Source organism: Somniosus microcephalus, unplaced genomic scaffold (assembly GCF_052327205.1).
Source record: "Somniosus microcephalus isolate GS21.2 unplaced genomic scaffold, FLI_Smic_1.0 unresolved_chr1, whole genome shotgun sequence".
Lineage (NCBI taxonomy): Eukaryota > Metazoa > Chordata > Chondrichthyes > Squaliformes > Somniosidae > Somniosus > Somniosus microcephalus.
In genome coordinates this window covers 29713120-29730845 of record NW_028225179.1, presented here as the reverse complement: position 1 = coordinate 29730845, position 17726 = coordinate 29713120, and the positions used below count along the sequence as shown (strand labels likewise).

Here is a 17726-nt window from a genome sequence, read left to right as displayed (position 1 = left end):
ACACACACCCAGGGTGGGCCTCAGGCCCCATTATTAAAACACACAACATTATCCGCTTCACACTAACCCGGGGTGGGCCTCAGGCCCCATTATTAAAACACTCAACATTATCCGCTTCACACACACCCCGAGTGTGACCCCAGGCCCCTTATTAAAACACTCAACATTATCCGATTCACACACCCCTGTGATGGGCCCCAGGCCCCATTATTAAAACACTCAACATTATTCGCTTCACACACACCCGGGGTGGGCCTCAGGCCCCATTATTAAAACACTCAACATTATCCGCTTCACACACACCCGGGGTGGGCCCCAGGCCCCATTATTAAAACACTCAACATTATCCGCTTCACACACAACCGGGGTGGCCCCAGGCCCCATTATTAACACACTCAACATTATCCGCTTCACACACACCCGGGGTGGGCCCCAGGCCCCATTATTAAAACACTCAACATTATCCGCTTCACACACACCCGGGGTGGGCCTCAGGCCCCATTATTATAACACTCAACATTATCCGCTTCACACACACCCGGGGTGGGCCTCAGGCCCCATTATTAAAACACTCAACATTATCCGCTTCACACACACCCAGGGTGGGCCTCAGGCCCCGAATAAGAGCCTCCGGGCTGGGTGTTTGCCCCGAGCGGGGCGGCAGCGGCGGGGCTTTCTCCCGGTGACAGTCCCGGGCTAACGGCTGCCATCTTGAGAGGCTCAGGGGGCAGCAGGGCCCATGCGCGGCCCCCTTGGCCAGGAACCAGGAGGAGAGAATCTTGTCAATTTCTATCCTGGACTCACAGTGATGGCTTTTGTAAACTCCTTTTACAGGATGTGAGAAGGGCAGCATTTACACTCTGCAAACTCAGACCAACAACAACTTACCTTTATATAGCACCTTTGAAATGTCACAGTAGCGCAGTCAGACAATAATTGACACCATACTTTGTTTGTGGTCCAGTGCACTTACACAAAGTTCCTTCACAACTGTAACAATTTTATTACGGTTGCTGTGAAGGCTGTGCTCACTCTACTCGTACACCTGGTCTCCAAAGGAGGCAAAACCGGACTAATGTTGCCGAGCTCAGCTCTCCATGTCTCTCCAGTGGCTGAAGGGTCTGTAACGCTGTCAGGGGCGCCCCGGCCACAGGACTCAATATCCACCCCCTCCACCACTGGTGCACTGTGTCTGCAGTATGTACGGTCTACAAGATGACCATGGTCAGGCCGTGTGGAGTCAAGGGCTAGGCAACAGAATGGATGGAAAGATCACAACAAACTTCCCTTAACTCCAACCCTCTGATTTCTGTTTTGTAGCCATCTTTCCATCCATTCTGCTGCCTGGCCCTTCACTCCACACGGCCTGACCGTGGTATTCTTGTCGATCTTACATACTGTTTATGGATAGCAAGCTGGTCACAAAAGAGAAAACAGAGAGTAGGGGTTGGGAGCAGCTACTCAGACTGGCAAAAGGTGGGAAGTGGTGTTCCACAGGGATTGGTGCTGGGATCACTGTTGTTCATAAACGATTTGGACTCGGGAATCAGAAGAACAATTTCAAAGTTTGTCGATAACACCAAATTGGGAGGTAGAGTTAATATTGAGGAAGACAAAATGCAAGAAGACATTAATAAATTTCAGAATGGGCATGTAATTGGCAAATGAATTTCACTATAGATCAGTGTGAGGTGGTGTGTTAATGAATTTCACTGCAGATCAGTGTGAGGTGGTGTGTTAATGAATTTCACTAGAAGTCAGTTTGAGGTGGTGTGTTAATGAATTTCACTACAGATCAGTGTGATGTGGTGTGTTAATGAATTTCACTAGAAGTCAGTGTGAGGTGGTGTGTTAATGAATTTCACTGTAGATCAGTATGAGGTGGCGTGTTAATGAATTTCACTATAGGTCAGTGTGAGGTGGTTTGTTAATTAATTTCACTATAAGTCAGTGTGAGGTGGTGTGTTAATGAATTTCACTGTAGGTCAGTGTGAGGTGGCGTGTTGATGAATTTCACTGTAGGTCAGTGTGAGGTGGCGTGTTGATGAATTTCACTATAGATCAGTGTGAGGTGGTGTGTTGATGAATTTCACAATAGATCAGTGTGAGGTGGTGTGTTAATGAATTTCACTAGATCAGTTTGAGGGGGTGTGTTGATGAATTTCACTATAGATCAGTGTGAGGCGGTGTGTTAATGAATTTCACTATAAGTCAGTGTGAGGTGGTGTGTTTTGGTGGGAAGAATAAGGAGGCCACACTCTACTTGGACAAGGGGGTGAAATTGGGTTGTTTTGCGCCTCCCGCGATATTCAGTGTGAGGTTAGCGGCGGCGGTAACCGGTAGCACCCCGCGGCACTGCACCGCCGGCAATGACGTCATCGCCACACGCAGCACCCCGGCTGCAACCTTGGGTTGTGACCCCTGACCTATCAACAGACGATATGTCCAATGGTCAGGGGTCGTTCTTGCAGCTGCGGCGACGCCACTTAAAGAGCAGGTGTCAGGCGGCAACTTTTTATTTTGGCTGACTGCCAGCACCTGCCCCCTTCCCCATTCTTCAGGGTGCCGGCCACGATCGCTCAGCCCGGCGCTCCTCTTGATCCGACACCCCGCTCCCCGGTGGACCAGCAGGGCCCCGGTGTGCACAGTGCTAGGCCCCTCCCCTTTAATCAGGGAGGGAGGTCTGCTATGACACGGTGCTATGTGCCGACGGGCGTGGCGCTGTTACATGAAGCACTGTGAAATTCACTGGTAGCGCCTCAAGAGGGAGGGGAGCGCTTCCAGTAGCACCCCGCCTCCTGCTTGGGGCGCTACCACTGAATTTAATGCGCAGGGTCGCTAACTTTTTCAGGGGGCTAAAATTAGCCCCGGTGACGTTAGCGACCCAAAGGAGGCGCCACCGAATTTCTCCCTAAGAATCTAAATGGGCTGGAGGAGCAGAGGGATCCAGGGATACAGATACACAAATCACTAAAAGTAACAACACAGGTTAATAAGGCCATTAAAAAAAAAGCACTGGGCTACATTCCTAAAGGAGCCTTCTGTACCGTGCCTCGGAGCTCTGAACCATGGCAGAGAGCGGCTGGGACATGTTTCTCACACGCCTCGAGATTAACCTGCACGGCAACTTTGCTGTCAGTGAAGAGAGACGAGAAAGACCAAAGTGCCGTTTGCCCCTCTCAGTGTGGCCCTGAAGGACTGTGTCCAGGCTGGAGTTCTGTTCCCGCCGTACGATCCTCCCCCAGATTGTCCTTTCTGAGCTCCAGCCAGGTGATGCTAAACACTCAGGTGGGAAAGACAAAAATCTACAACAATGTGTTTAAAACAAAGTTGATTTATTTGACATAGATCCAGAATATTAAACTCCAGCCCAGTTCCTGGAGTTATTAACATCAGCAGAAACAATCCCCACCTGTCAGAATGAACATGGTTCAGTCCTGGATGTGATTAACAGCAGCAACAACAACAGAATCCGACCCCTGCAGTCACTTGTGAACTCGTTGGTGTGTCAGGAGGTGGGATGACTGAGTGAATCCCTTCCCACACTCAGGGCAGGTGAACGGCCTCTCCCCAGTGTGAACTCGCTGGTGTGTCAGCAGGTTGGATGACTGAGTGAATCCCTTCCCACACTCAGGGCAGGTGAACGGCCTCTCCCCAGTGTGAACACGCTGGTGTCTCAGCAGGTGGGATGACTGAGTGAATCCCTTCCCACACTCAGGGCAGGTGAACGGCCTCTCCCCACTGTGACTGCGCAGGTGTACAGTGAGGTCAGATGACTGCCTAAACCCAGTCCCGCAGTGAGAGCACCTGAACGGTCTCTCATCAGTGTGAACACGTTGATGGTGTATTAGTTCCCCGGAACCTTTAAAGCACTTCCCACAGTCCGAGCATTTAAAAGGTCTCTCATCAGAGTGAACTCGCTGGTGTGTCAGCAGGGTGGATGAGCGAGTGAATCCCTTCCCACACACGGAGCAGGTGAACGCTCTCTCCCCAGTGTGAGTGCGCTGGTGGACAGTGAGGTCAGATGATTGCCTGAACCCAGTCCCGCAGTGAGAGCACCTGAACGGTCTCTCGTCAGTGTGAACACGTTGATGGTGTATTAGTTCCCCGGAACCTTTAAAGCACTTCCCACAGTCCGAGCATTTAAAAGGTCTCTCATCAGAGTGAACTCGCTGGTGTGTCAGCAGGGTGGATGAGCGAGTGAATCCCTTCCCACACATGGAACAGGTGAACGGTCTCTCTCCAATGTGAGTGCACTGGTGTACAGTGAGCTCAGATGACCGCCTGAACCCATTCCCGCAGTGAGAGCACCTGAACGGTCTCTCCCCAGTGTGAAAACGTTGATGGCGTATCATTTCCCCAGAACTTTTAAAGCACTTCCCACAGTCCGAGCAGTTAAAAGGTCTCTCATCAGTGTGAACTCGCCGGTGTGTCAGCAGGGTGGATGAGCGAGTGAATCCCTTCCCACACACGGAGCAGGTGAACGGTCTCTCCCCAGTGTGAATGCGCTGGTGGACAGTGAGGTCAGATGACTGCCTGAACCCAGTCGCACAGTGAGAGCACCTGAACGGTCTCTCATCAGTGTGAACACGTTGATGGTGTATCAGTTCCCCGGAACTTTTAAAGCACTTCCCACAGTCCGAGCAGTTAAAAGGTTTCTCATCAGTGTGAACTCGCTGGTGATTCAGCAGGTGGGATGAATGAGTGAATCCCTTCCCACACTCAGAGCAGGTGAACGGCCTCTCCCCAGAGTGAACTCGCTGGTGTGTCAGCAGGGTGGATGACTGAGTGAATCCCTTCCCACACTCAGAGCAGGTGAACGGCCTCTCCCCGGTGTGAACGGTGCTTTTTGCTTCCATATTCAAAGGCCGATGATATTCAGTTCCTGATGAATCGAGTGACTGTCAGATCTTGACGTGATGTGTGGTTTGAGTTTCCCGTCTGCAAATCCTTCCCTTCTAATACCCTGTAAAATGAATTTAAAACAGGGAGCGTGAGAGAGAACCCACTAAAGAGGCAGGTTGTGAAATTGAGCTCAATGAATCTGGTTATTTGTGGGGCCGGCACTAGAAAAAAGTGACCATGAAAGCTGCCGGATTGTCATAAAATCCCACTGGTTCACTAATGTCCCTCAGTGAAGGGAATCTGCCACCTGGTCTGGGCCTCTGGCCCCTATGGGAGGAGAGAGAGAGAGAGAGAGAGAGGTGGGAGTGGGAGGGGGCGAAGGAGATGGACTTTATACATCTGCAACTCGACCAGAACTTTGACAGAACCTCCAAAACCCGCAACCTCCAGCACCTAGAAGGACAAAGGCAGAAGGTGCATGGGAGCACCATCACCTCCAAGTTCCCCTCCCAGTCACACACCATCCTGACTTGGACATATATCGCCGTTGCTACATCATCACTGGGTGAAAATCCTGGAACTCCTTACACAACAGCATTGTGGGAGTACCTTCACCACACGGACTGCAGCAGTTCAAGAAGGTGACTCACCACCACCTTCTCAACGGGCAACTGGGGATTGGCAATATTTGCTGCTCTTGCGAGCGACGCCCACATCCCAAGAATGAATTAAAACAAATCTGTATATGTAAACTGGATTAAAAGCCTGTACAGAAATATTTGTTCCTAAAACAATACTCTTTTACATTGTAGGGACAGTGTCTAACAACCTAATCTCCCCTAGAATCCACCTCCCTTGACAGTCTCACATTGGAAATTGTTGGGTCCTCCTGGGCTCAGAAGTACTGGGGGTTAAACCCAGCAGCTTCTCCTCCATCTCCACTCCAGCTCAAACTGAAGCAACAAAAAGACCTACACAGGCGGCCAGGGACTGACTTCTGCATTCAGCGCCCGCCCTGATACAAGCCGGCTCTGGATTGGCGGCTCTGCTGTGTCGATCCAGTTGTGGTTTCTCCTGTCTGGGGGAGGCGCTGCACCCTGGGTTTCCTGGTGCTGGGACCCTGGCCGCACGTCCGCCGGGCCCAGCCGCTCTGATTCTGATTGAGTTTTTTGATGAGGTAACAGAGAGGGTTGATGAGGGCAATGCGGTTAACGTGGTGTACATGGATTTCCAAAAGGCGTTCAACAAAGTGCCACATAATAGGCTTGCCAGCAAAGTTGAAGCTCGTGGAATAAAAGGGACAGTGGCAGCATGGATACAAAATTGGCTAAGTGACAGAAAACAGAGAGTAGTGGTGAACGGTTGTTTTTTGGACTGGAGGAAGGTGCACAGTGGTGTTCCCCAGGGGTCGGTACTAGGACCACTGCTTTACTTGATATATATATATATTTTAATGACTTGGACTTGTGTGTACAGGGCACAGTTTCAAAATATGCAGATGACAAAAAACTTGGAAGTATAGTGAACAGTGAGGAGGATAGTGACAGACTTCAAGAGGACATAGACAGGCTGGTGGAATGGGCGGACACGTGGGAGATGAAATTTAATGCAGAAAAGTGCGAACTGATACATTTTGGTAGGAAGAATGAGGAGAGGCAATATAAACTAAAGGGTACAATTCTAAAATGTGTGCATGAACAGAGAGACCTGGGGGTATGTGTACACAAATCATTGAAGGTGGCAGGGCAGGTTGAGAAAGTGGTTAAAAAAGCTTACGGGAACCTGGGCTTTAGAGGCATAGAGTCCAAAAGCAAGGAGGTTATGATGAACCTTTATAAAACACTGGTTTGGCCACAACTGGTGAATTGTGTCCAATTCTGGGCACCGCACTTTATGAAGGATGTGAAGGCCTTAGAGAGGGTGCAGAAAAGATTTACAAGAATAGTTCCAGGGATAAGGGATGAGGGACTTCAGTTATGTGGATAGACTGGAGAAACTGGGGTGGTTCTCCTCAGAGCAGAGAAGGTTGAGAGGAGATTTGATAGAGGTGTTCAAAATCATGAGGGGACTGGACAGAGTAGAGAGAGAGAAACTGTTCCCATTGACAGAAGAGTCGAGAACCAGAGGACACAGATTTAAGGTGATTGGCAGAAGAACCAAAGGCGACATGAGGAAAAACTTTTTTATGCAGCGAGTGGTTAGGATCTGGAATGCACTGCCTGAAAGGGTGGTGGAGGCAGATTCAATCGCCGCTTTCAATTAGAAATTGGATAAGTACCTGAAGGAAAGAAATGTGCAGGGTTACGGGGAAAGGGCGGGGAGTGGGACTCGCTGAAGTGGTCTTGCAGAGAGCTGGCACGGGCTCGACGGGCCGAATGGCCTCCTTCTGTGCTGTAACCATTCTATGATTCTATAAAATATTAGAAAGTTTGTTCCACAGAAGCACGACGTTTATCTGCTTTTATTGATGAATTTAAAAAGTCTCTATTAAAACCTGAGCCAGTGTGTTGTGAGACAAAGAGCCTTGTGTCCAATGGGGGAATAAAGGCCCACAGCCTCCCCGGGCCCCGGGCCCTGAACAAAGGACTGGAGAAACTCGCTGCCCCGCGGATCAGACAATCAGCCGCCGCTGGCCCCGCCCCTCAGGCTTCCCGATTGGTTGGAGGACCCGCCGCCGGCTCGCTCCTCCAGCGCCACCCACTGGGTGCCGCTAGTCCCGCCCCTCGGGCTCCCCGATTGATTGGAGGACCCGCCGCCGGCTCGCTCCTCTAGCCCCGCCAACTGGGTGCCGCTAGTCCCACCCCTCGGGCTCCCCGATTGGTTGGAGGACCCGCCGCCGGCCCGCTCCTCCAGCCCCGCCCACTGGGTGCCGCTAGTCCCGCCCCACGGGCTCTCCGATTGGTTGGAGGACCCGCCGCCGGCTCGCTCCTGCAGCCCCGCCCCGCTCGCTCCCTATTGGTGGGAAGCTGCCGTCAATCAGGCCGCGGGCCCGGGTGACGTGTCCCCGAGGATATCACGTGCACCGTCCAAGTGCCGCCGCTCGGTCCGGGGCCTCGCGGACTCTGAGGTTTTTCTCTTTCTCTCGATTCTCTCCCGATCCACCCCGCGCCATTCTCCACCCAATCGGAGCGGAGAAAACTTACTTCCCGTCACCGATTACGACTCTGGAACCGACACCAAGGCCTTTCCCCGGAATGGCCCCGCGCCGACTCCGTCCGGCAGGATCCGAGTGCGCATGCGCAGCTCCGAGTGGGGGAGGGGGGTTGGTCTCCTCTGGGCATGCGCGGTCATTACTCTTGGTGACCGGGAGGGGTCGCTGTGCCGGACTCGGCCCTAACCGCCGCTGCCTGTGCGCATGCGCGGACTCTCGGCTGTCAATCAACCAACCGCCAGAAGAGGTCGCTGGTGAGACCAGTGAAGGAAGAAAGACTTGCATTTATATAGCGCCTTTCACCACCACCGGACGTCCTGCGCATGCGCACCTCCCTGGCGGCTGAGGCGAAACACCGACTCGCCCCCACCTGAGCCACGCACGCGTACCAGATGTTGCAGCTCCGCATGCACGCCCGATGTTCCAACCGCGGCGTTTTGTGTGCTGAGCATGGGTGTTGCGGACTGATCGGGACGGGCGATTGCAGAGCAGGAGGGAGAGCGCGGGGCCCATGAGCACATGCATGGGACTCAGAGTCAACAGAGCACTTTCTGCAGAGCCGGGGGCTTGTTGGTATTACAGCCGCCATTACTGCTGATCCTTTCAACCAACCTGTGCAGCAGCTGGGGCCTGAAAATCAGCTTCACTGCCCCTAGGTTCGGAAAGGGGAAAATTAAACAACAGTTTGCCTCTGATCCTTTTCTGATCTCAATTTACAGGGTTATAGAAGTGGAGCAGTTACAGGCGAGAAGCTCAGACCAAACATCACGTCAAGATCTGACAGAGTCGCTGGATTCATCAGGACCTGAATATCATCGGCCTTTGCACATGGAAGGAGAGAGCAGTGATCGCAGCGCAGACAAACCGCACACGTGTTCGGTGTGTGGACTCGGATTCAGCCGATCGCCTGACCTGGTGAGACACGTGCACCGTCACACCGAGGAGAAACCGGGTAAAGGTGGGGACGGCGGGAAGGGCTTCAGTTCCCCGTCTGCATTGAAAGTTCAACGGCGCTGTCACACCAGGGACAGTCTGTTCACCTGCTCCGTGTGTGGAAAGGGATTTGTTTGTTCATCCCACCTGCAAACACACCAGGGAGTTCACACTGGGGAGAGACCATTTCAATGTTCTGACTGTGGGAAGAGCTTTAAAAGCCCCAGGGAACTAAAGCAACACCAACTTGTCCACACTGATGAGAGACCATTTCAATGTTCTGACTGTGGGAAGAGCTTTAAAAGCGCTCAGTATCTGAAGGGACACCAGCTTGTTCACACTGATGAGAGACCATTTCAATGTTCTGACTGTGGTAAGAGCTTTAAAAGCCCCCGGGAGCTGAAGGGACACTGGCTCCTACACACTGGGGAGAGGCCGTTCATCTGCTCCGTGTGTGAGAAGGGATTCGCTCAGTCATCCTACCTGCTGGTACACCAGCGAGTTCACACTGACGAGAGGCCCTTTAAATGTCCTGACTGTGGGAAGAGCTTTAAAAGCTCCGGGGAGCTGAAGGGACACCAATACCTACACACTGGGGAGACGCTGTTCACCTGCTCCGTGTGTGGGAAGGGATTCGCTCGGACCTCCAACCTGCTGGTACATCAGCGAGTTCACACTGGGGAGAGACAGTTCACCTGCTCCGTGTGTGGGAAGGGATTCGCTCAGTCATCCAACCTGCTGACACATCAGCGAGTTCACACTGACGAGAGGCCCTTTAAATGTTCTGACTGTGGGAAGAGCTTTAAAAGCTCCGGGGTGCTGAAGGGACACCAATACCTACACAGTGGGGAGAGGCTGTTCACCTGCTCCGTGTGTGGGAAGGGATTCGCTCGGCCCTCCAACCTGCTGGTACACCAGCGAGTTCACACTGACGAGAGGCCCTTTAAATGTTCTGACTGTGGGAAGAGCTTTAAAAGCTCCCAGGAGCTCAAGAGACACCAACACCTACACACTGGGGAGAGACCGTTCACCTGCTCCGTGTGTGGGAAGGGATTCACTCAGTCATCCGACCTGCTGGTACATCAGCGAGTTCACACTGGGGAGTGACTGTTCACCTGCTCCGTGTGTGGGAAGGGCTTCACTCAGTCATCCCGCCTGTTGGTACATCAGCGAGTTCACACTGGGGAGAGGCCGTTCACCTGCTCCGTGTGTGGGAAGGGATTCACTCAGTCATCCCGCCTGCTGGTACATCAGCGAGTTCACACTGGGGAGGGTCCGTTCACCTGCTCCGTGTGTGGGAAGGGATTCACACAGTCATCCAACTTGCTGACACACCAGCGACTTCACACTGATCATAGAATCTAACAGCACAGAAGGAGGTGATTCGGCCCATCGTGTCTGTGCCCATCGTGTCTTTGAAAGAGCTGTCCAATTTAGTCCCAAACCCCAGCTTTATCCCCAGAACTCTGCAAACTAGTCCCCTTCAAGGACTCGTCCAATTACTGTTTGAAAGTTCCTGTGGAACCTGATTCCAGCATCCCTTCAGATGGTGCGTTCCAGATCTGAACAACCCTCTGTATGAAAACAATTCTCCTCACCTATAGTTCTTTTAGTAACTATTTTAAATCTGTGACCTTTGGTTACCAACCCACTTGCCAGAGTGAACAGTTTCTCCCTACTTGCTCGATCAAAACCCCTCATCATTTTGAACACCTCTATTAGGTCTCCTCTTAACCTTCTCTGCTCTAAGGGGAACAATCCCAGCTTCTCCAGTCTCTCCACATAACTGAAGTCCCTCATCCCTGGTACCATCCTGGTCAACCTCCTCTGCACCCTCTCCAAGGCCTTGACATCCTTCCTAAAGTGTGGTGCCCAGAACTGTACACAAGACTCCAGCTGAGGCCAAAACACTGCAGCTGTACAAAACCCTGGTTAGACCACACCTGGAGCACTGTGAGCAGTTCTGGGCACCACACCTTAGGAAGGATATATTGGCCTTGGAGGGAGTGCAGCGTAGGTTTACCAGAATGATACCTGGACTTCAAGGGTTAAGTTACGAGGAGGGATTACACAAATTAGGGTTGTATTCCCTGGAATTTAGAAAGTTAAGGGGCGGTCTGATCGAAGTTTTCAGGATATTAAGGGGAACAGATAGGGTAGATAGAGAGAAACTATTTCCGCTGGTTGGGGATTCTAGGACTGGGGGCATAGTCTAAAAATTAGAGCCAGACCTTTCAGGAGTGAAATTAGGAAACACTTCTACACACAAAGGGTGGTAGAAGTTTGGAACTCTCTTCCGCAAACAGCAATTGATGCTCGATCAATTGTTAATTTTCAATCTGAGATTGATAGGTTTTTGTTAACCAAAGGTATTAAGGGATTTGGGCCAAAGGCGGGTGTATGGAGTTAGGTCGCAGATCAGCCATGATCTCATTGAATGGCGGAACAGGCTCGAGGGGCTGAATGGCCTCCTTCTGTCCTATGTTACTAACTAGTGATTTGTAAAGGTTTAGTGTAACTTCCATGTTTTTGTATTCAATGGCACTATTTACAAAGCCAAGTATCCCATACGCTTTCTGAACCGCCTCACCAACTTGCCGTGGCACTTTCAAAGACTTGTGAATATGGACCCCAGGTCCCTCTGCTCTTGCACCCCCTCAAAATAGTCCCATTTAGATTATACGGCCTCTCCCTGTTGTTTCTCCCAAAGTGCATCACTTCACACTTATCCTCATTTAATTTCATCTGCCTTGTGTCTGCTCATTTCACAGTCTGTCTCTGTCCTTCTGAAGTCTGCTACTACTACACTCACAAAACTTGGCAACACAGTAAATAGTATCATCCGTAAACTTTGAAATTGTTCACCTATACCCAAGTCCAGGTCATTTATATATAACAAGAAAAGCAATGGTCCTAATTCTGACCCCTGGGGGAGCCCACTGCATACCTCCCTCCAGTCAGAAAAACATCCCTCAGCACTGCTCACTGCCTCCTCTCCCTTAGCCAATTATATAACTAAATTACCATCAGCCCTTTAATTCCCTCTGCTTCTATTTTCAGAGTAAGTCTCTTATGTGGTACTTTATCAAATGCCTTTTGAAAGTCCATATATACAACATCTGCTGCACTACCTTCATCAACCCTCTGTTACTTCATCAGAGAACTCAATCAGTTTAATCAGACACGATTTACCTTTAACAAATCCATACTGGCTGCCCCTTATTAATCCATGCTTCTCCAAGTGAGAATTAATTTTGTCCTTGACAATGGTCTCCAGTCGTTCACCCACCACTGTAGGGGTCGCAAAATCCCCTCAGCCCCCGAAGATCGGGAAATATTAATCCACATCGTAGACGAAGACTTGTATGATTTAAATTGTCTCTGGGTTGGACAATGTTTTAAAACATACCCAGAACCGCAAAAGGCTGCGTTAAAAAGCTCGTAAGCTAGGCAGCACTTGGACACTGGAATCAAAGAACTTTGTGAAAATCGCACACTTCAAGATTGTACATTTTATTAAAATATGTACTCTTGAGTTTTGGACTGTTTCAATTGCCCAGGGCATAAAAATGGCTGAACAGACCTCATGGAAACAGAATTTTAAAAGGCAGCAGAAAAGGACAGACAGGCTGTTAGCATATGAAAAGCTCAGCGCTGCCCTGTGGTAAGTTTGAATGGAGCCCGAGCTGTCAGTCACCCTGTGGTATTGGGTAGGTCCGGTAACCTACAAGCTGCTTGTTTACACTGGGGAGTAGCCCGTTTGAATCAGCCAATCATCGGACAGCAAGCACAATGGGTTGTTTACACACATCCATTCACTGAAATTGACTCTACTACGTGATGTCTCCATGTATGAATGGAGGAAGTTAAAAGCCCTTCTCTTGTGTATTGGACTTTTCGGCGCGAAATTGCGCATGGACCTTTTCGGCGTGAGAACAGCAGGGACTCCCAGGGTATAAAGATTAAGCCCAGGAAGTCCTCTGCCCCCTTTTTTGTCTCTTTTACTCTTTGGACTGCAGGTGAGCAAGGCTTCTGACCCACTAGCAAGACAATCTAGGGAGAAGTAAAGGGGTGGTAATTTAAGGGAAATGTTGCTTAGATTGTAAGGTTAACATTGTAGCCATTTATCCCTCATTTTTGCCATCTGCCTTCCCCTGTTAAGCAATTTTACCATGATTACTTTGATTGTGTGGTGTAGTTTCTTTAGTTTTAATAAAATTTGACTTCCTTGCATCCAGACTATTTGTCCGTTTTTAATATATCATTAATTATAAGTTCCTCCAGTCAGAACTGGAGTTTTTTTTTTAGCAATTTGAAACCGCTGATTGAAATTGGTCACAGTGCAGTGGCAAAGGCTGCCTGACCAGGTAAATTACCGTAAACCAGGTAAAGGATGCCCACCTACAAATTGGTGACCGCGGCAGGACTGGAGGAAGTTTTTGATAGGATAAGTGGTCTGGATCTGGAGAAAGCATCAGCTCTTGCTTTTCTTTCTTTCAGTCTGTGGGTAGCCCTGCAGAAGTTAGCGGCAGCGTGTAAGCTGACCTATTATAGTATAGGTGGCTGGGTTAAGAAGGGTGAGATGAGGGTGCGGGAGGAGGTTACAGAGGCCAAGAATCGGGAGTCAGAGTTTGAAAAATGCCAGGCGGAGGTAGAATGCCTCATAAGAGAGGTGAATGAGGCTAGAGATAGTGGGATGAGGGTGTGGGAACAAAATGCACGCCTCACACTAGAGGTCACAAAATGCCAGGCAGAGATAGAGCGCCTTGTGCAGGAACTCACAGAGGCTAGGGACAGTGAGATGAGGCTACAGGAGGAAAACGCACATCTCACCCAAGAAGCTAGTGAGGGCAAAAGCCACACAAGGCACAAGATAGAGTTCCTAAAGTGCCAAATTACAGAAGCAAAGAGTAACGAGATGAGACTGCGGGAAGAGAATGCCCGCCTCACCTCAGAAGTAACAGAGCAGGAGGAAAAGGTTAGGGAGGTAAAGGCAGCTTATAAGCTGGCCTGCGACCAAGGATTTAGTGGAGCAGATCATACCCCATGTAACAGACAGATATAGAGTTTGGGTATGCAGTTATTAGGGACGAAAGGGATGGTATGTCACATAAGTCCGAAGGGAAGTCCGTCGGACAGTACCAGCAGCCCAAATCAAACCACCCCACAGGCAGCACCCAGAACAGAGCTGGCTAGGGAATTAGAGATCCCAAGACCGCAGCCCACAGCTCCGAGTTTCCAGGAGCTCTGGCAGCAAGAAGGGGTGGACAATGGGGTGGTAGGAGAACGCAAGCAAGTCCCACTAGGCAGGCGGGGACCAGGACCAGTGTACCCCCTCCGACAACGGAGGTACGGTCCGCCCGTGAACGATAATGACCATGGGGCTGTTCAGCATATCTATCTGGTACCCTATGATACCCAACAGCTCAGAGGCCTGGTGAAACATATTCCCCTGCTCTCCGAAAAGGGAAACCCTCAATGCACTTCCAAGAGATAGAACAGGCAGCCTGTGTTAACGGCTGTGATGATGAGGAGAAAGCCAAAATGTTGCTTTTCTCTGTAGATAGTAAGCTCTATCAGACCCTTTCAGATGAGGCTAAGAGAGGGCAGAAGGGTTTTGAGGACCTAAAGGAGGAAACACTGGAGGCCATGGGTGCAAACGACGGCAGTCCGTTCGATCGCATAGGGAAAACTCTGCAGAAGGAAGGGGAGACCCCACAGGCATTTGCAGACAGGCTGTGGCCAGCCTACAACAGTGCGTGTACAGGGGGACAAGATAGGGCACACCTGAACCCGCAGCAGCGGACCCAATGGCTTTGTTGCCTGGTGTCCAATTGCCTGCCCCAGATAAAAGCAAAGGCTGATACTTGGTTTGACCACCGAGACCCCCGAGCAACTGAAGAGACTGTAATCCGGCAGCTCACAGTAGCATATAGGAATGGTAGGAATAGTGGGACCCCCCAGCAAAAGGGTAAGGTCCACGAGGTTAAACGTGGGGCTCAATACAAGAAAGAGTGGCACCAGGAGGGGAGCCGTCCCTCCCAGAACAAGGTCACTTGTTACAGGTGCGGGGAGGATGGCCACTGGCGCAGGGATTGTGAAAAGCCTGGGAGAGATGATAAAGCCAGGACCCCCGAGGCCCAACTCAGAAGGCAGAGACAGAAACTTCTCCCGATACAGTTGAGTCCGTCATGGAGTCGATAAAATCTTTCCTCAGGGCCAATCAGGGAATGGTAGCAGCCATCAGTGGTGCTGCAGCCCCTTCGCCCACCTCTGCCTCCCCACAATCACTGGAGCCCGCGCAGCCTGTCCGGCTGTGTAATCTCCGGTACGACGAATGGAAGAGACCGCTCGTACAGATGGAGGTAGAGAAGGTTACAGGGACTTATCTACTGGATACGGGGGCATCATGCACCGTGATCCATACGGATAATCCCACCACCTCACCTCTGTCTAACGGGGTTCCATACATACTATCAGAATTCACTGGTCAGGAGCAGGCGGGGGTAATTTATGGGCAGGCAGCAGACAGCATGGGGAAGCAGCATCGGAATAACCTGCTGCTGCTTGAGCCTAGCAAGAGCCACCAGTGGGAGATAGGAGACCTAGTGATGGTAAGAAACTGTGCCCAGGTGGGAAGTTTGGAGCCACTCTACATGGGACCCCATAGTATAGTTGATAGGGCAGCCCCATGGTCTGTGCAGTAAAACTACCCCGGTGCACAAAGTGGTTCCACGCCAACCAATGTAAATTGTATAAATCTGACCATACAAGTTCAAGTTCACAGGCTGTAAAGACAGGCGCTGTGGCTTGTTTCAAGGGAAAAGTTGTCCGGCCCACCAATTGGGACACTTCCCCGCCCCAGTGGGACCTAAGTTTTGGCCAAAGTTTAAATTTGAACCAGTTATTTAGTTCAGAAACAGAGAAACCGCAGCCTGAGAGTAGAAATCTGCAGGCTGCTGTGAGTTCATTCACAGAAAATCGCTTGGCGGGCTCCAGGGAGGAGCCGCCTTTTGAAGAGACTGCCTGCTCATGCGTAGTCGCCGGTCTGGAGACAGGAATTCCCCAGTCTTTTGAATGGCCTGTTCACACAGGTGCAGTTCCCCAGCCCGTGACCACAGCAGCTCCTCTTCAGTTTTCTCACGCAGGCGCAGTCGCCTGTTTAAAGGGACAAGCTTCCCAGCCCGCTTCTAGAGTGGTTCCCCCTATGGTGTGGGACTCTGGGAGGAAGGGATAGCAATTCCTCTTGCAGGGGACATATGGAAGGAGCTGGTAACATGTTTTGGACCTGGAGAGGAAGATTTTCAGCCACCAGCAGCGGGTTGTGAGGGGATACCTGCCCCCAGTACAGGAGTGGGTAGGGAAAAGGAGACAAACCCGGATTACTGGCAGGCTGCCAGGTATATTAAACAGTGCGGGCTGTTTGCATCAGGGGGAGAAGTTTCCCAGCCAGCTAGGGCTGTGACCCAGGCTCAGGGTCCGTCAGCCAAAGTTTCCCCCACAGAGACGCCCCTCAGAAGGTCTCAGCGGGTCCACAAGCCCAAGATAAGATGGTCAGCAGAGTACCCACCACAAAGAGCAATCTCCCGAGCCGGGGAGGAAACATCACAGAGGTCCCCAACTAGCAGCCATAAGCTGCCAGGGACACGAAGCAGGAGGCAGTCCAGCTTTGCTGCAGGCAGCAGTAATCTGCGACAGTGACACCAGAGATTAACCTGGCCATCCGGAGATGGGCGGCATTTGTATTATAGCTTTGTGTTAAGTTACCAATGTTTATAGCTTGCTTTTAAGGTGTTTAAATTTTAAGTTTAGAATGTAACTAGTAGTTTTAAGTTTAAGTTCAAGGTTTAAGTATATTAGTGTGCCAAATGCTTGTGTTTTGGTCCGAAGTTGAGGGACCTGACCATGTCTCCACCTAAGACAGCAGGTCAGTGAGAGACCTGGCTGCATGTCCTTTTAAGTTCTTTTGCAGGAGAGTGGACAAAGGAGCAGCCCTGTTCGCCCAGCCCGAGCTGAGCATTGAATGAAGATATGGTTATGCAGAATGTTGGGGATCACCTCGCCACTGGACGAATCCAGGAGGAGACCCCGCAGCGACCTTCGGGAGAAACCGGACAGGGTCCGGAGGAACCTGCCTATTCATCCTACGTGGAAGAGATGGCCCCAGCTGGGTGGGGCACGGCCCCAACCCAGCACTATCCTGACCGAATTTCACTTGCGGGAGTCATCGCTATTGAGGAGTCATGGTGGGGAAGTGCAGGCGCCTTGTCAGATAGGGACGCGTTCCCCGGGAGTGGGTGGTGGTGGCCAGGGAAAGATTGTAAAGGGGAGGGGTAGACCCAAGAATCGCGTGGGTGCGTTCGGGGAAAGGAGGAGCTCACCCGGGGCCAACGGGTAAAGTTAGAGTGTAAGTGTGGCTGGGAAGGATGAGTGGGTGGCCGGATCTGGGATCCAAGTTTGAGTGTGGGGCCAGTGAGAGCCGCCACACAGGCACCCATCATTTTCTGCAGCCAGTCGAGGGAAGATGGGAGGGGGAGGGACTGGGAGTCACAATCCCATACTCCCCGGTCTCGGTCTGTGAAACATGAGGGTTACCCAGCCTCCACAAAGGGACAAGGGAACGGCTCGGGGCTGGCGGCTCAGACTGTTCTGTAAAATCAATTCTGTATGTTTTAAAAGTTTAAGACCATTAAAGGGGGGGTGGAAGGAACATTTACTGCCCAGGTGGGAGGAGCAATACCCACTCGAATTTCGTGACCCATCATTGGCACGTGATGGTTGGGGTTTATTTCAGCGT

General features: G+C 51.1%; 1 protein-coding gene across 1 annotated transcript; it reads right to left on the bottom strand.

The window, feature by feature from the left end:
* Positions 1 to 3318: 3318 nt before the first annotated feature.
* Positions 3319 to 8075, bottom strand: LOC147094557 (uncharacterized). The gene is made up of 2 exons (XM_085973928.1): positions 7989 to 8075; positions 3319 to 4966 (listed from the first exon to the last, which is right to left on the bottom strand). Exon 2 carries the CDS (start codon positions 4857 to 4859, stop codon positions 3486 to 3488), a length of 1374 nt encoding a protein of 457 aa, XP_085830054.1. The 5' UTR covers positions 4860 to 4966; positions 7989 to 8075; the 3' UTR covers positions 3319 to 3485.
* Positions 8076 to 17726: the final 9651 nt, after the last annotated feature.